At 42.7% G+C, this 24194-nt stretch overlaps 1 protein-coding gene across 2 annotated transcripts; it reads left to right on the forward strand.

Moving 5' to 3' along the window:
• Positions 1-120: 120 nt before the first annotated feature.
• On the forward strand, positions 121-22385 carry olfm1b (olfactomedin 1b). 2 transcript variants are annotated; one of them, XM_040000187.1, is made up of 6 exons: positions 121-649; positions 7101-7250; positions 7972-8127; positions 10096-10315; positions 16167-16273; positions 18486-22385. In XM_040000187.1, the coding sequence occupies exons 1-6, from the start codon at positions 584-586 to the stop codon at positions 19158-19160; spliced, it is 1374 nt and encodes a 457-aa protein (XP_039856121.1). In that variant the 5' UTR covers positions 121-583; the 3' UTR covers positions 19161-22385. The 2 variants fall into 2 exon arrangements, with proteins under 2 accessions (XP_039856121.1, XP_039856120.1); XM_040000186.1 differs by lacking the exon at positions 121-649 and adding an exon at positions 4780-5720.
• The last annotated feature ends 1809 nt before the right edge of the window (positions 22386-24194 follow it).

Consider the following 24194-nt stretch of genomic DNA (forward strand, 5'->3'; position numbering starts at 1 on the left):
CTTGGAAAGCCTTCCATCCTTGTGCTCGCTTGCCAATTTAAATCTCCCTCTCTCGGCGATGCAGCTTCCGCTTTCAGGACCATGAACAGCGCCGTCACTCTCCTCCTTTTTTTTTTCCCTTTTTTTTTTTTTTTTTTTTTGTCATCGAGAGCTTATACGGCAAGCTTGAGGCGGGGAGGTAAACTTTTGGCGATATCAGAGTGAAGGTTTATAGCGTGTGTATCCGAAACTGTTCGCGCGCCTTCAGCCCAATGTTCACCATAGTCCGTCGCAGCGATAAATAAGTGCGGCCACGACCGAAAGGGAGAGGCACCGAAGATAGGCTCCAGATATGAAATGAATATGCACAGAGACGATTCCGTCAAACAGATTTGTTGCTGTCTGCCGCCGGGCTGCTAAGGGATAAAAGAATAACAACCGCGATAACAATAACAAGAATAAGAATAATAAAAAAAGAGAGGAAAGAATCGGGCGACCTGCAGAGCGAGAAGAGAGCCGAGCGGAAAGGACTGCTGTGCGGGGGGACGCAAAGGGACTGGATCTGCATGTGAGACCGCTGGTCTACTCACACCGGAGGCAAGAGATGCAGCCTGCGAGCAAGCTCCTGACTCTGATTCTCCTCATCTTCATGGGCACAGAACTCACCCAAGTAGGTTGATTTTTAATTTTTAACGCCATTTTTCCACCTTTTTTTTTTTTTTTTTAAAAGGTCGAAGTAGCGGTTAATTGGCTCCAGATCCAGTAAGAGATTACCCGCTTTACCTCGCATGAAAGAGCCCGGTGAATTAGCCCTCTACAACCTACCCCAGCTTAAACAGATTAACGGGCGGGATTACACGATGTGAATACATTGTAGTTGACGGGGCGCGGACAGGTCCAGGAGAGCCCCCCGCTCAGTGCCTCTGACAAACGGGCCAGATAGAGGGAGAGGACTGCACGGTCGGCCAGTTTCTTCATCATCAACTGGTCCGATTAATCAGCTGCAGCACCATCCTAGTACGATAGAAAAGGGTTGCCTGTAGCATTATGTGTGTGCGTGTGTGTGTGTGGTGGGGGGAGGCCATTGTTGGAGGATGCTCTTAAAAGAGGGGCTCCACAACCAAATGCAGAGTCTCATAGAAGGTGTTCTGAGCATGCTCCGTGACCACAGTGTGACTTGCTGGTGCCTTTGTGAAGAGAAACGAACACTTGAGTCCAGCAATGTAAAGCCACTCAGCTCAGTAGTTTTCAAACACTGCCCATCACTAAAGTGCAGATGTGGTATTCTTTACTGGAACTATGAATTACTTCATGGTGTGCTTAAACACCATTTGTAGAAATGCATAAAGCAGATACTGTTGCAGTAAATTGCTTGCTTTGTAAATGATCACAAACAACAGGCTTTGGTGGTTGGGGAGAGAGTGAGGAAGTGGGTTTATTTATTTCAGGGCTGTGCCGTGGAGAATTTGTACATTTAGTTGTCTTTGCGCCAGCACAAAGTGATACTTCATGGAATTCTCTGTTGTGTGAATTCAATTGCGGCTGCTAATTAGAGGCCACAGAAAACAAATAAAAGTGACAGAGTGACACTGAGGTACTATCAGTAAACATGTATCTGTGATATAATCCAAGCGACAGACTCAATACAATGTGCTAGAAGTAGGTTGCTGCAAGCCCCGCTGGCCCTGGCAACAATGTGTTAGAACAATATTGGCGTTATACCACTTTGACAGAAATATGCCAGCAATTGATTTCCACAATTTTATGAGAAATGTCAGCGAGCTGTGAGGCGAACTTTTTTTTTCTTTTTTAATTCAGAGAACATAAGCCTGGTTTTGACATTTAGCTGGTATTTGATTTGTAATTTGATCAAAGCTCTAACCTTACACAGAGTTCGTACTGGTGTACATTTAGTCTTTTTTTCTGTACTGAGGCAACAAGTTTGAAATATGGGACCGGACGTTACAGCTCAGCTGCAGAGTGCAACAGAAACGCTGACACATCGGGGTCAGTTTGGACAGTTTGATGAAAGCCATCAAGTGGGAGCGGAGTGGAAAAACATGGCGATTTTCATGACATTCTCTTCAAGTCCCACGTGGCGATGCGCGGCCCCAAGTTACAGTGACAGTTTTTCCACGATGGACTGAGAAGTGTGTGTCATCTGTTCAAAGGTAAGTCCATATTAGCCTGTAGAAATACCTGTCAGCTCCCTTCCAGAAGCCCACAAAGACAAAATACACTGACAGGCCCTATTTCTACTCCTGCTTTGGAAACCTGCAGTGCATTTTTTGCTGTTGGACAGCCGGGCCTCTCCACATCGCCTCCCGGTTTGAAGGCCAAAATATATCCAGTGAGAGGTGGATCTAAACTCTAAAAGACAGAGAGCTTTTCACTGCCAGATTACTCATCAGAAGAAGAAAAAAGGAAAAAAAAAACACCCAAGCAGCCCGCCCTCAACCTGTGATGCTGAACAATGACGCCCTCATAATGGCCACATTAACCACTTTGCTTCTCATGCAGTTTGAGACAGCGTAGGGCGGCCACAGCTCTTTTCTTTACATCTCTTCAAAGTAGCGGGGGGATGCCTGATTAGCGACGACCTCTCTCTTTTAAATCTGCCCACGTTCATTCACCTTCTATCCTCCACTCTGCCGAAGGATTTGGCGACTGACTAGCCTTCACATAGAGCAGAATAGTAAGCAGCCAGAACGGCATCTGTTCCTCACCTAGTGGCTCAACCCCGAGCTGCAAACCCACATCCTGAAGGATAGATGAAGCAGTTATATCAGTCAGTCCTCATCCAATGATCATCCTACAAAAAAAGACTATCAACACATGTCGCGCACTCTTACAACCACTCTGACACAAAACAACGCAGCTATTCTTTCTCATTTAAGTGGAAAGCTGCCAATATGTCTGCCCCTTTACACAACAACAAAAAAAGCTCCAACAAAAGAAACCGTTTGAAACCGTTCAGGATTTTTAATGTATGAAAAAGAAAGAAAGAGAAATCAATCAGATTTTATGTGAGAACGCAGAGATGGAGTTGAGCTGAATTGCAATATGCGTGGTGTGATTGGCAGGCGGGGTTGAAGCTATTTATTATTCAGTATGGCTGGCTGAGCGATGAAGCAAAGGGGAGAGAGAGAGAGTGAGAGCAGAAGAAGAGTAGGTGGAGGTAGGGTGCATTTTGTAGTGCACTTGCAGGCTGGAAATGTGAATTTTTCTCTTCTCTGCTTTATTAAACTGGATACTGAATGTGACAGAGTGGTTATCCTGCTGTAGGCATGCAATATAAACATCAGCTCACTACAAACTACAGCAGCCTGTGGTCGTGGGAGACCACCTTTTGTGCTAATGCTCAGCTTTTAAATGTTTTCCGGTAACTTCTTGGTCTCCAGTTTGGTAATTTTTGTTGTGGTTGGATGCGCTTCTTTATTTGCCCTGGTATAGCTACACATCTTGTATTGCAAACTGACATTAATGAAGGCAAATCCACAAAACACAAACCACATTCTTAAAAAAAATAAAAAGGATTGTATAATTTGAGCAACACCTCTCCATCAAATTTGTATTTGTGTAGGGTTATTGCATTAACTTGTATAACTAAAACTGTGCAAATGCTTCCAGTGCATCCATCCACTTGAGGTCTTGTAGGCATGTGTAAAACACTGATTGGCTACTGAGGAGTTCTAATAAAAGATTTTGATTTGTCTGGCTTTCTGGCAGGTCAACGACTGATCGGTGAGTTTAAAAGAGCACTTGTGGCCTTCCTCTTGCTTCAGTGTCGATCATTTTATATTAAATAACTGGCCCTACTAAATGTGGGGGTCACTAGCTTTGGAATGATGTGGAATCCACAACGGTGAAGCCTGAAACCTGAATAAATCCATGCTTTACAAAGCTTTGCTGTTAGAGACCCCCTGCTGTGCTTTGCTGAACTGCACCGCAACACACAGGGTGAGGACCCGAGTGAAGCTGATCCCTGCAACACGTTGAAGCCGCCTCTTTTTGAGTTCTCACCTCAAAGGTCAGGGAGACGTGTTGAGAGATTAAGAGCAGCCAGGGAGCGAAACAGACAGAGAGTAAGAGGAACACATAGGTCCAGTGAGCACAGGCTTTCCTCTCAGCTTTTCAGTTCACCAGTGAAATGCATTATGGAGCTGACAGAAATAGCCCAAACCTCTCTTTGCTATTCTGGGGGACCTCATGTATCATGCAGTACTACAATTTAGCCCATAGGCTGGAGCAGTGCCCCATAGCTCTGCTGGTGTAGACTCAGGCTCTGGACGTTTCCTGGTATTATCTGAGCAGCTATAGCCAGCTGATAAAATAAAACACACCTGCTGAAAATGACAAAATCAAACTGGCTTTGAAAACACGCCTAAAATATTTGAAGACCTAAAATAATCAATAGATGAGGAAAAAAATAAAAACACTAAGTATGGTTTTCTTTTTGTAGTAATCAACCGCTTTCCTGTAAACGTGTCTTTTTTCTTTCTTTCTTGCATTTCAAACATTTAGTATTAGTATTATTGTTAATTTTTTTTTTAATTATTATCATTTTTTCCAGCAATGCCAGAATCTGTTGCACGGTGGCGCCAGAGTTCCACGAATCAAAGGCTCATCCTTTGTTTTGGGCTGAAGCCTCCAGTATCCCATCAATAAAACATATTCCGAGCCCTACCACATCACTGCCATTGCAGTGCGACACCCTACATTTGTGTGTGTGTGTGTGTGTGTGTGTGTGTGTGTGTGTGTGTGTGTGTGTGTGTGTGTGTGTGTGTGTCACACACTCGACTACTGCTGCAGCGGTTGTTTTAGTTAACAATGGTTACCATGCAGGACGCGATGATGTTTGCGCCTGTGTCCAAGTGCCTTTAATCCTCCTTTTTTGATGGGTGGGCTGTGTAGAAAGAAATGTCATTGTTTGCTGCTATAAATAATCCCGCAGCATCATTGTGGGCCGACCTCGGTCGCACTGCTCATTGCCATTCCCTCAGGGGACAAGTTAGTGTCGACCCAACTATGAGCGACTTCAGGCGCAATCCCAGATATTACCACGAACGGACCCAACCTGGCTGACATCATTGCGTCTGGTGATATAGATAGATCCGTAGTACCTCCTCCTTCCTCTTCACATCCATTTGGAGCCGCCTGTGTGTGTAGTCAGTGGCACTTAATCACAGAGCGCAGCAAGGCAGGAGGCGGACCGTCGGGCGTGAACGAAATAGTAACGGCGAACCGGAGAGGCGGCAGTGTGCGGGACAACGCGGGCAGAGGAGCTATCCAGAGAACGTCTCCAGCTGCTGCTCTCGGGTTTTAGCCCCCCTCCTCTTACTTTATCCGTGCACCGGATCGCGCCGTGCAGTTTTGCTCTCCGTCCCGACCCACCAAGTCTCGCTCTGCCGCCGGAGCTTCCGTGGAAATGTCCAAAAAAAGAACAGCCGAGCCGGAGTCCCGGGTGAAACACGAAGATGCTCTGGGCACCGCGACTCGCCTCTCTCGTTTCTCCCTGGAGTCTGTAGAATGAAGGCGACTTAAATTGAAAAGAAGAAGAAGAAGAAAAAGTCAATAGCAGAGCGCAAAAGATGTCGGTGCCTTTGCTGAAGATCGGCGTCGTGCTGAGCACCATGGCGATGATTACCAACTGGATGTCGCAGACCCTCCCCTCTTTGGTGGGGCTCAACACCACCAGGCTCACGGCGGCGCAGGGAGGATACCCAGACCGGAGCACAGGAGTGAGTTTCACTGTTTACTGCCAGTGGCTGGCTTAAAAAAAAGGGAACAAAAAATAAAATAAATCCTAATAACAATTAAGAAATAAATTTCCAATTAAAATCCAGTCCAGATATAGTCACAGAGCTACTCTCGTGGGTGCCTTTGGTTTATAATTTAGAGCAGAAATTCACGCGCCTGCAAGAGTAAGAAAAAAAAAAGACTTGGAGAGAGCGTAATACATTCGTTCCTTCTTGCGTTTGATGTTTCTCCAGTTGCTTCTGCTACTGCTGATATGAGCATCCCCCACTAATGAAAAGTTATCATTTGGTAGTTTTGATGTGGATGCAAATGTGAAGAGACGCGGTGTTGCAAAATGAATGGCGTGGGGAAAAAACATTTCAAAGGAGTCTTATATATTCGCTCTGTAACAGCAGGAGTCTTCATTCTTTCTTTATATCCTTCAGTGTGTGTGTGTGTGTGTGTGTGTGTGTCAATGAGAGTCAAAATGAAGCGTTTCCCTGTCAGGCTTCCTGGCACTCTCAGAGCTGTGTTTGTGCCAGGGTAATATTATAAGTGGATGATTTGCAGCGATATTTAGAGCAATGAACGCTGAAGGCTGTTCTGTGTAAATATTAAATTCAGTAAACTCGGGGAACAGAGTTTAATCTTGAATGTCATATTTTTTGTAATCATTTTTGTTTTAATGATTTATGGCTCTTTTTTTGCACATATCACACGTTTCGGGGTTTAGTTAACAATTAGTTGTTTTCTTACAGGGAGCTGTGTAACAGTGCTGATTACTACACTGAATACTACAAAGATGGGTGCTTGCTGGTGGTTCTCTTTGTCAGCGCATCCTTTGCTAGAAAACTGCAGCTGACTGACAGACTGACAGTGGCTGATTGCTCCGTTTTGGTTTTCACGTGAAGTCGCTCCTTCTCACTAATCAGCAGGTCTCTCCAGTGATCTTTTTTCCCCCCTTTTCTCGCTGATGCAGTGATGAATGGCTTTGTCAAAGTCACCCCCCTTCCCCCATCCTCACCGTCGTCCCGTCAGCAGGTTAATAACTAGTGTTATCCATCGGGGTGGGAGGAGGGACAGCGAAGGGGGGGGGACGTTCTTGACGTCATACATTATACTCTGAGGTTTCACACACACCCAACCCTGAATGACGGGAGAGGCTTCTGCTGTCAACGATTGGCTGCTTTAAAACACACAGGTGATAGTGGCGAAAATGGGTGGAGCCTAAAGGTTTGTGGCGTCCTGATGGTGATAAATATAATAAAGCGATAAACACGAGGAGGTTGTTGCGTGGCAACCCCCCCCCCCCCCAAAAAAGAAACATTACCCTGTTGTCTTTTTATTGTTTCCCCTCCCCTTATCTACGCCTTTGTTTTCAGGTTTTGCCAGCAAACCCAGAGGAGTCGTGGCAGGTGTACAGTTCAGCCCAGGATAGCGAGGGAAGGTGTGTCTGCACTGTGGTGGCACCCCAGCAGTCCATGTGCTCACGAGATGCCCGTACCAAACAACTGAGGCAGCTGCTGGAGAAGGTAATTATCACCTAACTCCTCCCCAGCCATCAAAAGTCATACAGTGTGACCCAGGGGACCCACTGTTACTTCCTCTGACCTTTTGTCACGCACAAAGACATGCATAGAAACACACACACACACACACACACACACACACACACACACACACACACACACACACACACACACACACACACACACATATATATATATGCTCATGTTTGTGGTCTTTTGCCTGCTGGACAAGAATGGAAGTCATGCTCTAATGAGCTCACGAAAACCCAAGGCATCACAGGAGGCAGCTTATTTGTAAGTAGATGATATCTAATGATGCACTCAGCTGAGTGCCCATACACTGGGAGCTTCCCCCATTTTACAGAAGCACATTCATAGAACCCTGCAGGTTAAGTTGCTCATTCATATACTGTAGCAGCAGCACTACAGTTACAGCTACTGACAACAGCAGATTCCTCCTAATGAATAAAAGATGAGCCATGTTTCTGGACCACATCAGATCTGGAGAAAACAAATGTCTGAACAGTATGAATCCTACACTTGTGCCATGTGTCTGAGGCCCCTGACTAGTTGGCCTGATGTCAGAGTTTGTGAATCACTACGAGACGAACGCCAAGCCGAACGCAACATATTGTAAAGTCTGTTGCCTTTTCTCTGCGTCTCCTATTCTAATTACAATGCAGACTGAGATTTTTTCTTCAACCACTCTTGCTCATTCGTACAGGTCCAGAACATGACCCAGTCCATCCAGGTGCTGGACCAGCGCACCCAGAGGGACCTGCAGTATGTAGAGAAGATGGAAGTTCAGCTTCGTGGTCTGGAGACCAAGTTTAGGCAGGTGGAGGAGAACCATAAGCAGAACATCGCCAAGCAATACAAGGTAAAAGATCCACTTCTCGAGCCATCGATCCAAGCGCCATTCCTTCATAGCTGCTTCTTTAGCTTACCCATTTCGTGTGTGAGTGTTTCCACTGTGGAGAGAACTCAGAATTGCCTAAATCACCATATTGCATCCCAAGAAATCTGCATGGATAATTAAAGAGGCAAAATAAATCGATACACAAAATGCCATAATTCATTTAAAAAAAATCACGTTAAATAGAGAATCTGGGCTTGGAGGAGATTTAAGAAGATATCTTACATGAATTACAGTCACTGTGAACGATGGGCACAAAGATCTCTGCACACTGGGACAAACCTCCTTGACAACATCTAGTATACACTAAACCCTCCAAGGAGATTTTCTTTAGGGTTTAGTGTCCACATGTTAATGAACCTTTTTTGCAAACAGGGTAGAGGAGTGTTTGATGCAAGCTTTTACTAGATTTTACTAGAGCTTTAGGGATTTATCGTGTCTTTATGTCCTGTCTTCCTCCCCTCAACCCCCAACCGGTCTCAGCAGATGGCTGTCCCTCCCTGAGCCCGGATCTGTCGGAGGTTTCTTCCTGTTAAAAGGGAGTTTTTTCTTCCCGCTGTTGCCATGTGCTTGCTCATAGAGGGTAGTCTGATTGTTGGGGTTTTCTCTGTATTATTGTAGAGTCTCTGCCTTACAACATAAAACGCCTTGAGGTGACTGTTATTGTGAATTGGCACTATATAAATAAGACTGAATTGAACTATAACTGATGACTGTTGAGTGGGGAATCTCCATAATTTTAAAGTAATCATCAGTTTTGACATCTATTGAGCAACACATAAGTGATAACAGGTCTACATTTTTAAAAAAAGGTCACAAAAAAATTCAGTGCCACCTCTGATTATGGAGTATGGTTAACACCCAGCCCTGTTTGCAGTTACTGAGACTAATTCAAGCGTGCCTGTGTTCCTACAGCTGTTCATACCATCACCACCTGCACTGCTGCAATCCTGTCAATCGTGCATGCTCAGCAGTCCCGTGCTGCCAGCGCCTTTCAGTGCATGTGTGCAGTTTTTTTTTCTGTAACATGTCTTAAGTGCATATACTAAGTGTGTTTGTCTGTGTGTCTGTTAGATAGGTTAGCAAGCTCTAGCCCCTGTCAACAGTTTGTCATTTTCTTGCTTGCAGGGCTAACTTTAAGACATGTAAAGAGAGCCACAGGTGAAGAAGAGGCAGGTCAATTCCAGATTCCCCTGAACTGGGCCACAGTACTGAGAGCATTTGGGCGTCAAACAGTTAATTTACCTTTAGCACCATTAAGACTAAGAAACCCCACCCTTCTCCCAAACCAACCCACCACTGATCTCTTCCTGCATGTTACTGCTGTCAAAGTTTTCCATCTAAAAGCTTTTTTAAAACGTAAATACATAATTATTATTATTATTATTATTAATTGCTGTTTTTCATTTTATTTTCCTTTGGCTTTTGTCAATGCATATTTGGTTATTCAACAAATCTTTACGTAAAAACTATAGACGTACAATTCGAGACACTTTGTTGTGTGTGACATGTAAAAGCATGTAACCCTTAATACGATGTTGCATTTTAAACGATGATGACCAATAAAGAGCTTTCCCAATTGTTGTCGGTGTACCGAGGGCTTGCTTTTTATCGGCTGGTCACTTTCCGGGACGGAGCCACCTGCTCTGCTCGTCACAGCGGGTGGAGAGTATTTTCTGGGTTTGTCCGCTCAGACACACACCTGCACAAACAGAACACCGCAGCTCACGCGCACAGAACACAGGACACGGAACACGCAAAAGCAGGGGGCGGGGGTCGCGAGATGAGAGAAGAGGCAGGGTAGAGTTAGAGTAGTCAGGTTCAGACAGGTGTTTTGGTTTATTTTCCCCTTCTTTTCTTTTCTTTTATGGACAGCGGGCTCTCCTTTTTGCCGCGCATGACACTCAACCGAGCTTATTCTAACCCTTTCAGGCCATAAAAGCGAAAATGGAGGAGCTTAGACCGTTGATACCAGTGTTGGAGGAGTACAAAGCCGATGCCAAATTGGTATTGCAGTTTAAGGAGGAGGTCCAGAATCTGACGTCAGTTCTAAGCGAACTTCAGGAGGAGATGGGGGCCTATGACTACGAGGAGCTCCACAACAGAGTGTCAAATCTTGAGGAGAGACTCCGAGCATGCATGCAAAAATTAGGTAGGCACAGACAGTTATTGGCTGTTGGCACACACTTTGCTTCAAACACATGCATGCACAAACAAGCCCACTGACATACATGAGTACGTTGAATGGCTAGAAAGAGATCCTCAGGCATACTGGCACAATACAGAACACATGATAAGAACATCACACGTGGCTATAACGATCTACCACTAAAATTCATAATTCAGCGGTATTAAAACAACAGTGTATCTTACGGTTCTCATCCGTACGTGCTGGTCTTTTTTAAAGGCTTTATCTTGGGTCTACACTTGAAAACTGAAAGTAATCCGATAAGGAAGTCCACAACATGACTATGCATGTTCTCTGCTTTTAGTACTGTCTATAAATCCTATTCACCCTTTCTGCAAAGAAACAACCCCTGAATGGGTTCTGGGTTCCTGAAATTTTGGATTCCTTCTTTTCAACACACCTACCTTTTAACTGTTTGTTTGGGACACTGCAATCTTTTTTAATTGGATGATCAAATCAAATAGGATGCTAAAAAAATACATAATTAGACACAGCACCAACCTGCAACCTGCACGCACCCAGGGATGGTTGAGGATGACGAGAGCTACCGAGCTTCTTCATCTTTTAGTCTGCGATTTCTCATCACATCCTATCTTTTTGCTTTTAGCCCCTTTCTGAATCTTTTCACACCTCTGTCACATCCCACAGTGCTAATAGATGCACACCCACACTACACTGACTAAGATATATTACGAGAGCAGGGACACTTGCACGCGGCACATCGCGGGTATATTGTGTCCCTGTTTCAAATTATGCGCAGCGGAAGATGACAGAAAGAAAGAAAAGCTTTTGGTTATACTGGCGAAGAAAAGAAAAGAAAAAAAGACAGTCAACATGCTCTAAAGGGATTAAGAGTGAACAAACAGACTACAAAAACACACACCTAATCTCTCATCACCAGTTGTTTCTCGTGCCATTCTTTGTCTCAGCATACACTGCTCTTTTTTTCCTAGCCACATCTGCTTCCACTACCCACCAGCCTGGAGTCTTTTTTGTGTTTTCACTCCCAGTTCAATTAACATGCCACCCCTCACACATCTATGGTCAGGCTGCCAAAGATAGGAGAGTAGGGACCAGCGGGAGTGACTAAGTGTGTGTGTGCGTGCACAAGATCAGATGAGATAAAGGTGAGGTCACCCAGCGAGAGACTGGCTCAGGCAGAACAGAGGGTGGCTATTCCTTTCATCTTCACACGATTGCAGACGCACTCATGCGTAGTGCAACCAAATACAGTCCGGTACACTTGCATTACTTAGATTAAGCTTGCGAAGGTCACTCGCAGCATTTGCATCTGAATAATAACATTGAGAGGAAAAAAAATAGAGCAAAGTTTTTAACAGACAGGAGACTCTAATACAAGGTGGTATTGGGAAGGAGACAGAGAGAAAGAGTGATAAAGTGAAGGCGAGTGGGAAAAGTGAAAGAGAGTAACTAGGGTCCCCGCAGAGCTGTCCTTCAAGCTGTTTTGTGCCGGAGAAAGTAACAGCCCAACGGCTGCCGGGACACAATGGCCATCGATCAAGAGGACATGCCAGCTTGCTGGGCAATAATCAAATAAATAAATCACCTTGTGTTGTGCCCCAGCACTGTGGAGGCACTGAGAGCTTCAGGCAAATCCAGTCTTTTCACACTGAAATGCTGATGAATGAAGCAGGAAGGTCACTCCGGCACATCAAGCCCTCTGCTACCTGCTCTGCTGCCACTGGTTTCCCTTTATATTCTGGCTGTAAAGAACTAAATTAGACTATTTCTGTCATTTTAAACAGCTCACCAAAATCACCTTCTCTCTTTTCCTTAATTAACCCTCCTCCTTTTCTTAAGACTAATTCTTAAATGAAATCTTTTTGTAATTTAGAGCGGTGGGGGCTTCTTTCCCTCTCCACACATTAAGACTAAGTGGATAGCTAATTAGTGGTTAAAATTATTACGACCAGTGTAGCTAACTGACTATATATATAAAACAATGTTATTAGCCTATTACAGCTAGGTAGCCTAAATGAACTCATAGACTTGTGAAACAAGATAACTTCTTTATGACACCTGGAGGAAGATGTTATGTGTTATGATTTAGCCATACCTGCTAAACATGTGTACGAAAGAATTCCTTTACATACTATACCCATATAACATCCACCTGTGTCATACCAACCCTCGGCGTGTCCTCCTTCACTACATCCATCAGCCTGTTCTGAGGTCTTCCTTGTTTCCTCCTTGCATCAGTACATTTCTTCTTCATTTCTCAGACATCCTCTCATGCACTTATATTTATCTGGTTAAAAGGTCCACTGCCTTCTCTCCTAGACATCTCCACACCTTCATAGGTATGTCACTCTTCACATCGGGCCTCTTTTCCTCCTTACTAAACAATAACCATCTTTCCTCATCCATCCACCCCTTTCTCTCTCAGCTCACTTTGCTCATTTGTGCATTTCCATTTCTATCCTTAATCACCCCAACATGCTGCACATCCTTTCCACTGCAGTCTCTCTACCTTGCCAAACCATATAAGTCATTTTCCTCTTCTTTAGTGTCCAGCCTCATTTACATCTCCTCCCTGAATTCTGCACAACATTCTTCCTTCTTCATCATTATCTCTACCTTCAGTCATTTCCTCTTTCTCTTTCAGATTGTACCTTCTGTGTAAGATAATTCATGTGTGTGTACCTTCCTCCATTCCTATGTAACCTGTGCGCCTCCCTCCTGTTGAAGTACATGTTCACTGCAGCCTTTTTTGCAAAATCCACTACCATCTGTCTAAGACCATATCTACCCAAGATCTCCTTATCACTGTTCCCTTCACCTACATGCCCATTGAAGTCTACTCCTGTCACCCCTCTCTCGCTCCCCCCCCCCCGGAACACCCTTTACTAGGGATGGGTACCAGGCACCGGTTCTGACATAAACGATAGTAACCAGACCGAAGAGCAGCGCACATTTCGGTGCTTTATTTCCCTGAAATGTCATACACTTTGGATTCTAGCCAATCATTTTACCTTTGCTAGCGTAGTAGGCGGGCCCAGGTACGTACGTTCTTTTAGAGCAGAGCTACAGATTAAAAATGCCCAAGGCGAAGCGGTCAAAGTCTGGCTGTACTTCACAGCAAAAGATGCAAACTCAGCAGCCTGCAACAAGTGCTTTAAGGTAATACTGTGATACTGTGCAAAGGAGGTAACACCTCAAATCTGATGAAACACCTGGCGATGCATAGCATTTTGTTAAAAGCCGAGAAATGCCCCGTATTTGATAGCTTGCTGCGAGACCTCACACCGAGCACGTCTACTGCCGGTGTGGTGCCTGTTATCGGACCCGGAGTTAGCAACATCCCCCAAAAACACGAAGAGGAGAGTCCTGGCCCCTAGCCCTGCCAGTGTAGCAGAAATGATGACGGATGATGATGCAGCAGCAGCCGTTCTTCTCTGCGTGAGTAGCTTAATGTTGTTCGTGTGTAATTTACGTTGAGTAGGCTAACCACGTTATTACATTAATGCATGTAAGGTGAACTAGCAAACACCGTCGTAGTTACACGAGGCTGTCTTCTTGTTTGATGGCAGATACTCCCTTCATCCTGGCCAAAAAGGCTAAAATGACCAAAGAAAAAGTGGAAAACAGCTAAACATGAGAGGTTTTTGGACAAAGTTTGTGTTTTTTCCATTGATTAAGCACTGCTTCCAGTTAAGAGTGATGCCATATATGCCCTATAGCTGCAGAAAAGGCTAACATTGTTATCTTTTTACAAAAAAACAGCTGAACATGAGAGGTTTTTGGACAAAGTTTGTGTTCTCCATTCTTTAAGAACCGGTTTGAGCACCAGTTAAGCACTGGCACCGTTTCAAAAGTACCGGTTTGGTACTGGTATCGGATAAAACCTAAACGATACCCATCCCTACCCTTTACAGCTTAATCCAACTTCAGCATTTTTCTTTCTCCTTTTTCTCTGACAACATTCAACATCGCCTCTTTGATTTCCAGCTTCAAACCCATGATCCCGTATGACTCTCTCTTTACCTCCAGAACATTCTTCACATACTCTCCCTTCAAGGCTTCCCCTGATCCATTTTGCTTCCTATCTTTGCCACGATAGAACAGCTTAATCTACCTCTGACACTCCTGTCCTTCCACCTGGTGTCTTGCACACACAATATGCAGTTTCTGCCTTCCTTCTCTCTGTCACATCGGCCAGCTCCCTCTCTTTACCGGTCACTGCAATTTTGTTGTATATGTACAATGACCATAAAGGGCTATTTTATTCTATTCTATAGACCCTTCATTTAAAGTTGTGACCAATTTAGAAATCGTATTATTGATCCAAAAGTTTGATTACTGGCCTTTGAATATAATGGCAGTAAGTGACCCTTGTAGTGGTCTGATTGCTAAAAATATATTTGAATAATAAGATAACTGTAAATATTCAGACTTTAAGAGGCAGCCTGTTCATGTAGGTACCTCTAGTAGAAATTCTAAATCGTCACATTTTGGGCTAAGGGCTGTTAATCTATGGTGCTAGTTTCAGTCGTTATGCAAATGTACTGTTTATAAGGTTGGGGAAACCTTCAGTCAACTGAGACTGAAGAAATGTTTCTCCCACTGAAAACGTTACATCCAGATGAACAGAATTAAGTTTCTGGGGCTGATGGCGAGCTTTGTTGTTATATCAGCTCCAGTTTCCATTAGGTTTTCTATTTGCTTTCCCTTGTACTTCGGTCCAGGCATATTCAGGCCAAAAGGGGATTAGACCTTGTGCACAACTCCAGAATCCAGATCCATCAGCTGGCCGTCCAGCAGACTGCAATAGTAGTGTCATTTAAAGACAGAAGCATGATTAGAGAAAAGAAATAAATAAATCAATGGCCAATGTATTAATGCAGTCTCTAATCCCACTGAGGGTTACGTAATGGGACTCAAGCCCCCACTGGAAATAGTAAATGCTGCTCATGTGACCATGTGTTTGTCTCTCAGCCGCCGCTGAGGTGCGATGCCGACGCATTCTCACAGGCACGACATATGCTGCACACAGAGACGCACAAACACTCTAACACAAAACCACAAGTTTCTTTATGTGGGTGATAGAAATGAGATAGAGGGAGGCAGGTAACCGAGGGAGAAAGATAAGCAGAGGAAACACAAATGAAATCGATGCCGTCTGACTGCAGAGTAAAAATGACATTTCACAGCAATGAAGCGCATGACAGATGATGGAGTTGTAACAAAAGGCGTCGTTGCATCCTGCTGTTCAAATGAACTTGGGATGTGATGAAATTAACTTGTCAAGACCATCTCATTGACTCTTGTCTTTATAAACTATTGTGTGAAAGCAGCTTAAATGAAGAGATGCACTGCGAGAGCTTCTGTTTAGTAAAATCATGTCTCTCATTCCTGCCTGTGTTCATTAGAAGGGGTACGCTAGTCTAACTGACTCTCAGTCAAGAGGGACACAGAGCCCGGTGTTAGTTTTGTCAAATTCTTTAACACCTCAATCAGCACTAATTAACACTACAGCAGCTTACAAGTAGCACGCAGGAACAGAATACACAGAGGCTCTCCCTTTCCTATCCTTTCCTTCTCTCACTTTTTCACACATCCACATAGAGAGAGTAAAACAGGCATTAGCATGTGTGAACTGAATAATAAGCACCACTTGTGCAGTACATCACGCAAAGAGAAAGGCGTAGCAACAAGCTGGACTCGTTTATCCTTTAGGCAAATTCATCAGGATTCAAAGCAAATGACATGAATCCCGTGCAAGAAATTGGGATTCGGTCTAAATGTGTAAACAGGCGTTGCTGTGGGTGTTTCCTATCTCGCTTTTTCCTTGCAGCATGCGGCAAACTGACGGGCATCAGTGACCCCATCACCATCAAGACGTCCGGATCCAGGTTTGGCTCCTGGATGACTGACCCTCTGGCTCCTGAAGGAGATACTCGGGTATGTGGCACACAGTCACACAGTGTGGGCTGGGTATCAAAACTGCACGTACCTAATATCTGCTCAGGTGTTATTTAGGAAGACAAGTCCATTAACTGTCAAGTCACTTCTTATTTTTTCCTTCTTTAGTAGATAAAGAAACCACTGGCTCCAGTTTCTCAAGGCTATTTTCAGATTTCTAGTAACACTTTATAATCCAGCTGCTGCTACTTTTGTCTGGCCAACACTAAAAAGCCCAGTATTGTTCAGATTACCATCCGGAAAAAAATCTGATAACACTTTGTATTACAGCCCTTAAAGGCATAAATCTACTGTAATTAAATGGATATTGATATTCATATCATATTTACCCACAGATACTTAATAGGTACACTAGAATAAGGAGGTAGCAATCCAGGTTTTCACAGGATACAATGAAGTAATTATACACTAAATAAAGTTAAGTAATGCTTAAGCAATGTTACAACACAATTTATTATTAAGGTAACTGTAAGGACATCATAATTTCATGGCAATTTTTCTGAACAATAAAATTTAAAAATAAATATATATAATTCCCGACCTTACATTGGAAGTACACTGCACTTTTCAAGGCATGGGCCATATTTTGGAGTGGGTTAAACTTAGCAACCTTTCATGGGAAATTACTTACACAGTATTAAAATGACTTTCAGCACAATTTGTCTCCTTTCCTGTAAAAAACTCATAATTTAGGCACTACTTAAAGTGTACTTGCATGTAATTATTTCTCATTTCCTTTAAAATAATTAAATATTTTATTTTCCTGTATAATAAATTAATTTTATGTACTATTTTTGTAAAATCCTGACCTGTTAACCTCCTTATTCTAGTGCACCTACCTTTAGATAGTTGCATGTAAATATAGTAACATTGTACTTCCAAATAAAATACATCAAAATTTAATTTGATTACAGGAGAATCATTTTTTAGTCGTGGGCTGTGATGTCTTGATACTAATCTGAACATTACTGGGATTTTTATTGTTAATAAAACAAAATAGTAATATCAGTATGTCAACTTGAGCTAATGTGATTTATAAGTAAGTAGTTCCATTTCTGCATTATTTGAAATGTGTGGTTTGTTTCCTGGTCTCTATTACTTTAGCAGTCGATTGCATCTGATTTCCCTTTGCAAAGTGCATCTTCTGCTTGCTCAATAAATAGGCCTGCCTTCACTACTAAAACACATTAAAAATAAATACCAAGTATAAATCTATACAATTTGAACAGGAAGCTGCTTGGTTGACAAGAAGCTGGAAATAAAGAGAGTTTATTCGTTTGCTCAGCGTGAAGACGCCCTTTCTGCTCCCGCTTTATTAGACGCATCAATAAGAGATGGAACGCACACGAGCAGAGGGAGCAAAAACTTCAGCTGCACACGGCTGTGCATCTGTACAGTTTCTGATGGCTAACAGTTCTGACAACACAGGCCACAGAATTTTTATGGTACAAACGTCTTTACCAGCAAGGTTGAAACTTACTGCTGACTACGATTATTTTTTAGCAGACTTACGGCAACTTCCTTTGGTTGAAACTAATACATTTTGAACAGAACCCATGAAAGATGTTCCTCGCTGTCAAAGGGCAGAGAAGAAAAAACAGAGTTTAATTGATGGAAGCAGACAGGCCTGCCCCAATTCTTTTCATCTTAAGGTTTTCTTACCTTTCCTTAGTACTTTTTTTTTGGCCCCGTGGAGTCCTTCTTTCTTGATGTGAATCATTTTTAAGTTAATCATGACAGCAGATATAACCAGGCAGAGGAAGGCTTTAGGTTTATCAGTCCCACTGTGACCAAGGAAGTATTTGAGTCTCCAGTGGCTCTGGAATGAGAGCTCTCTGCCCACCTCCACAGGGGCCAGCAGGAAGCTGGGTCATAGCAGCTGAGACAGGCCTTTTATCTGGAATGATGGGCATTATCCCTGTGGGGCCGGTGCATGCCACCCTGCGGCTGTCATCCTGACTGTTTGCATTCAGAAGTAGATGGATTTCAGCTTCGCCTGCTCCTCAAGGAAGTCTCAGCACTAACTTAATTGGGATGCTTGTTGACGATGTGATTTGATTTATTCCGCGTGTGATGTGCATGCTCGATTCTCGAATTCACAAAGGCACGCAGGAAGGATGATGATAGGCATTTCTAGCTTTGAAGTACTGCTGCGTTTTTAATTCTCTCTCTCTCTCGTCTTGATGCTTAGGTCTGGTACATGGATGGCTACCATAACAACCGCTTCGTGCGGGAGTACAAGTCTATGCATGACTTCATGACGGCAGACAACTTCACGTCCCACCGGCTCCCCCACCCGTGGTCAGGAACAGGTCAGGTAGTCTACAATGGCTCCATCTACTTCAACAAATTCCAGAGCCACGTCATCATCAAGTTTGACTTCCGCACCTCCTCCATCAGCAAGTCCCGGCAGCTTGACTACGCAGGCTTCAATAATGCGTATCACTATGCCTGGGGTGGGCACTCTGACATTGACCTCATGGTGGACGAGGGTGGGCTGTGGGCTGTATATGCTACCAATCAAAATGCTGGTAATATTGTTCTTAGCCAGCTAAACCCCAACACGTTGCAGATCATCAAGAGCTGGACCACCAACCACCCCAAACGGAGTGCCGGCGAGTCTTTTATGATCTGTGGCACGTTGTATGTGACCAATGGCTACTCGGGAGGCACCAAAGTCTACTATGCCTACTCCACCAACTCCTCTACTTACGAGTACATCGACATTGCCTTCCAGAATAAGTACTCACATATCTCCATGTTGGACTATAACCCACGTGACCGTGCACTCTACGCTTGGAACAATGGTCACCAGGTTCTCTACAACGTCACACTTTTCCATGTCATCCGCTCAGAGGAACTGTAACCATGAACATGGATCGAACACCATAAATGCATATTGTCTGTAAAGGAAATCTCACTATATACAAAAATATATCTGCTCCAAGAGACTCTATGGCAAGACCATTCTATTTATGATATCAAAGAATTTCTGAAAGACTGTATCAACAGTGAATGCAAAGTAGAGTGAATGTGCATATGAAAAAATATCTAAAACTGAAGGGTTTCATTCCAAAATGTGATAAATCACAAACAAGAAAAAGAAGCCGTATCTGTTATTATCACAGATGATTGTGTCAAAAGCAAAACATTTTTGTAAATAAAAGGTCGTAACATGACTTCTTAGTCTTAGTAGACTTTATTTTAATAGCTGCCATAATTTTGTTAAAGGGTCTTTTATTTTGGAATGAAACTCTTTTATTGTTTGCCGTATAGAAAATGACTGTAAAAGTAGATATAAATATATCAGATTTAAAAGAATAAGAACAGATGCCAAAAAAAAAAAAAAAAATCAAAACAAAAAAAACACACGCCTTTTTTTATATCATGGAATATCAACCTAAGCTCATTCCTGTGGCTCCAGTTCTTCTGCAGAAATCCTCCCGGCTGAACTTTTCTTTCGGTCATTGGGGGTCCTGAAACGAAGACTGTTATAATAAACTGTTGGATCCCCGTGTCCCATGGACATAACTTTAAAAAAAAAAAAAAAACGGGAGGTCACTCTAGTCAGAAGACTTGATAGCCTAATGGATGCTGTGTGTCATATTCTTTTTATTAAGTACCGTAGCAAATCAGAAGTCTGTAGAGAAACAGCAAACATCAATAACAACATCCACTAAAAGACCTGAAGGCACTGACTGTTGACAGCGCTGTTGTTTAAGATGATTTCCCTGTGTTGGTGACTATGTGTGAAAAAGGCTTTCTTTGCATGAGTGTTTTCTATCACTCCGGTCTTCTGAATGTCTTTTTTGCTGTATGATACTATTAAAAAAGGTGGGCGGTAGGGTGGGTGGGGGAACAAGGTAGTATGCCTTTGGGATTTGGGGGTTTGCAGAGATATTTACCTTTTTCCTGCTTCCTTCGATTTTGTTCTCGTTCTGTTTATTTCAATTTCTTTGCAATAATGTTTTTTTTTAACGTTTTTGTATCTCTGTAACTGTTGCCACCGGTTTTGCCTCTCTATTTGTTTATTTGGACTGCGTAGGAGGAATCTATCTAGCTCACATCTCTCTGAAGTAAAAGAAAAAAACGAAACAACAGAATGTATCTAGTATTGTATACTGGAAACCAGGTCCCTCTATTTTCAATCCACATCATGTAGTCGGGAGAGGGTTTTTTGGTTTTTTTTACAGGATAAATCCTGTCTCGTGTCATGTATCCCCCCACTGCTAGTGAAGGATAATGCTGTTTAAATGTATACTCTTGCTGAGGACAAAAGCTTTTCACTCTTTTTGCGCTTTGCTGGACATGTGTTGTATCTGAGATGAGATAGTTAATGATTCGTGTCAATAAAATAGAGAAATCTGACGCTCGGATTGCTGCCTTTAAACGCTACAAGGTGCTGTGTATCAGTACAGTTAAGTCCCTATTAGACGTAGAATACATAATCGCTGGTTTCATCAGTCTGTTTCAAAATAGTTTAGATCTGACCTTTAAAAATAACAAAATTACTAAAAGAGGGGAAAATGTTTCAGCCTTTCTGGAAATTAGCATACAAAGCAGTGACGTGAAATGTAATTATTGACATGCTATTACTGTTTTATTGTGTTCTCAAGTGAACTGGGCAACTCAAAAAGATTCACAAAAGCTATGGAGGGTCTTTATGTGCCTGTTAATGTTGCTGCATGAATCCAGCGTTGGGTGAAGTCCAACTCTGGTAACACGGCTGAGGCAAATACTACAGCAAAGAGACCAGAGTGCTCATTCAGACATGAAGCTGACATGTTCAAATGCCATCAAATTAATGGAAAAGAGTGCATGTCTTAAAGGTGCTTAAGCCTGTGATGGTTCACATGGATATAACTTTTACATCACAGCTAATGCTCTTATTTCCTGCCTTGTAGGTTTTACTTCATTAAGATTACATAGATGACACAATCTCGCTTTACTTGGATTGTGGAAAAAGAGCATTCACGGACCCTGGTGCGTGTTTAGAAATCGTAGGCTCCTAAATAAACCACACACACACAAAAAAACATAATCTTGCTCGTTCAAATGAAATGTGGTATTTGCAAGCAATAAAACTCATGGTTGCTAAATTAAATACACCCAAGTGTATTGTTGCTGCTAAACAACTTGACTATTAACTATTGTCAGCCATGTTTAGCTTGATTGTCACTTGGAGTCATGTGAATAACTAAATGCTTCACTTCATTAGGGTTTGTGGGCATTCATTTATGCATGGCTCTCTGAATGTTCATCCACAGTATTTCTGTTGTCATTCTATTGTAGATTTGCTGCTGTGCTTTGGATTTATTATCCTGTTGCATGATGATTTCAAAGCTTTAGCTGTTGGACACATGCCCTTATATTTGACTCTAGAATACTTTGGTATACAGACAAATTCATAGTTGGCTCAACAATTGCAAGGTGTTCAAGTCCCGTCACTGTAAAACAAGTGCAAACCATCATCACTCCACCACAGTGCTTCAGAGGTTCGGTTTTAACCAAACTTGAGCTGCGCTGCTGTGTCCATTATACAGAGAAGAGGCCTTCTCCTGGTAGCCCTTCCAAACAAGTCCTACTTGTTCAGGCTTCAACAGTTAACATGCTATCTGATGTAGCCCTTGGTTTTTAAACAGTTTGACCTTGGGGTGGTTATTGTTAATTATGTTAATATACCCGAATGCTCCCAGCAAAGCAAGTTTCACTCTTGATTAATTGATCATCTTCATCCAAGACGGGAGGCACGCCGTAGCATCGACAGGCACTGTCAATGATGCATTTCCTTTAAATTACAAGTTACTGTCAGCTCAAATAACAATCATCTGTGTTTTGTTTTTATTCACTTGACATTTCCTTTATTTGTTGGAATGTCTTCTTTTTCAAACAACACTGTCCACTTTATGTTCGCTAAGAATTTTCTCCCCTTCTTTGATCTCCGCTCAATTTCACTTACCACTACTCCCATCCTCCTTTTTACTTCTTGTCCTTCAACCATTCTGTCTTCTTCCCGCTCTTTGTTGCTCCCACTCTCCCACTGCCTCTTAGTCCTCTGATGTTTCAATCAATGAATAAATGATTGCTTCTATTTTCACTCCGAGTGCTTGGCCAACACAAGCTGCTTTGTTCCCCTGAAAGAGTTAGAGATAGGATTTGGGAGACAGAGGGAGAAGAAAAAAAAGGCAGAAAAAGAAACATGCTCAGCGGAAGGTCTTGCAGTGTTTGACACGAAGAGCTGTCACTCAGGAGATGAATATATTTGCATCTTTAAACAGCAATTGGTGTGTCAAGAGACATCGCTGTACTGCACATAGTCCCAGTTCCCCACCAGCAACAACAGAACACACGCCTGTGAACCTGACAGTTGCCTTCAATTTCATCATTTTGCATATTTGCTCTGTCTTTTCATTTCCACACCAGTGTAAATGAAATACATTTCTATTTGGTGACTTTTACCGCAATGTATTGTTTACACGAGACATCATGAGGTGCACTTGGCTAATTATCTTTTGCATACCTTGCCCTCTAAATGGCATGACCACTGCAGCAGCACTTTTGGGACTAAGGGATGGACACAGTGAGAGGTTTGACCTTGCTTAGGCCGGCTGTAAGGTGTTTTATTCCCCCAAGGACAAAACCACTTATCAGTGATAGAAAGATAGTCTGTGCGTGCCAACAGGAGGCTTGCAAAAAAAAAACAAAAAAAAAAAACGCAGAGCACTGCAATAACTTGGTTTTGTGGCACAAACATCTCTGACAGGTTGTAACGCTTGTACAGCTTTCCTATTCTCACATTACATAATTTACCCTTGCCACTGACTCTGAGGCCTTTGTCTCTACGGCCTCTGAATGACGCAGCTTTGTAAACCGAGAATGCTGATTAAAAACTATTGAAAACATTCTATAAACTTATTTAAAAAGATGATAATTTGGAAGTGGAAGCACATCACTGAATACGCTTAATCCATGCGTCACCACTAGTGACTCATTCATCAGCTGACATATTTATACAGAAAAAAAAACTTGAACGGATGTCACCTGCATTTCTCAGTGTTACAGTCATACACACACACCGGCCTGTTACTGTGTGATATTACAAAAATAAGTTGATTTAGCTCAATAAGGATAATCTCACCGTGTTCTCACAGCAGACTGTCAAATACTGCTTCACCTTCGCTCACAGGTTAAGTTTAGGCACAAACAAACTTCTTGGTTTGGTTAAAACAGTAAAATATTTAGGGTTTTTAAAGTTAGGTTTACACGCTGGAAATAGCAAGTAAAAGTTAAATGTAATGCCATTTAGGTCTGTTATGAATCCATATGTGAGAAGCCCATCTCATCATTTCCGTAACCCGGTATGTCACGTCACACATGCAGAAGAGACCCTGTGCATGTCTGTGAGAGGACAAAAATGGCACTTCTTCACATCCTAGGAAGAGTTTTATAATCCTCATCACAGCTCAAAGGGACTCCTTTTTGCTTTTATCTTTGAAATGACATTGCACCCCAAATGGCAACTGTATTGAATAAACATCTTGGATGGTATATTGTGCCAGGTCATGTAAGATTAAACTGTCTACAACAGAAATAGCCTTTTGTAGAGATCCAGCTGTTGGAAGCAATAACTGCATGTCACAACCTGCATGTGAATGCCGGTGTAAAGAACTGGACTTGGAAAGAAAAGGTCAGACATATCTGCAGACCTAGTTTTACAGAGCTATTGGATTATAAAAAAAAAGTATTTAAGGCTTCTCAGCAAAGAGCACTTTTATTTCATCACTGTGTCACACGGTAACCGAGGTTTAACATAGTTAAAGTTTCTTTTAGGATATAGTAATCCTTATCTGTCAAGGGAGCCAACGTACTATTAACATTTCCATGGCCTTGGACCTGCATC

Source organism: Simochromis diagramma, unplaced genomic scaffold (genome assembly GCF_900408965.1).
Source record: "Simochromis diagramma unplaced genomic scaffold, fSimDia1.1 OVJJ01000596.1, whole genome shotgun sequence".
Classification (NCBI taxonomy): Eukaryota; Metazoa; Chordata; class Actinopteri; order Cichliformes; family Cichlidae; genus Simochromis; species Simochromis diagramma.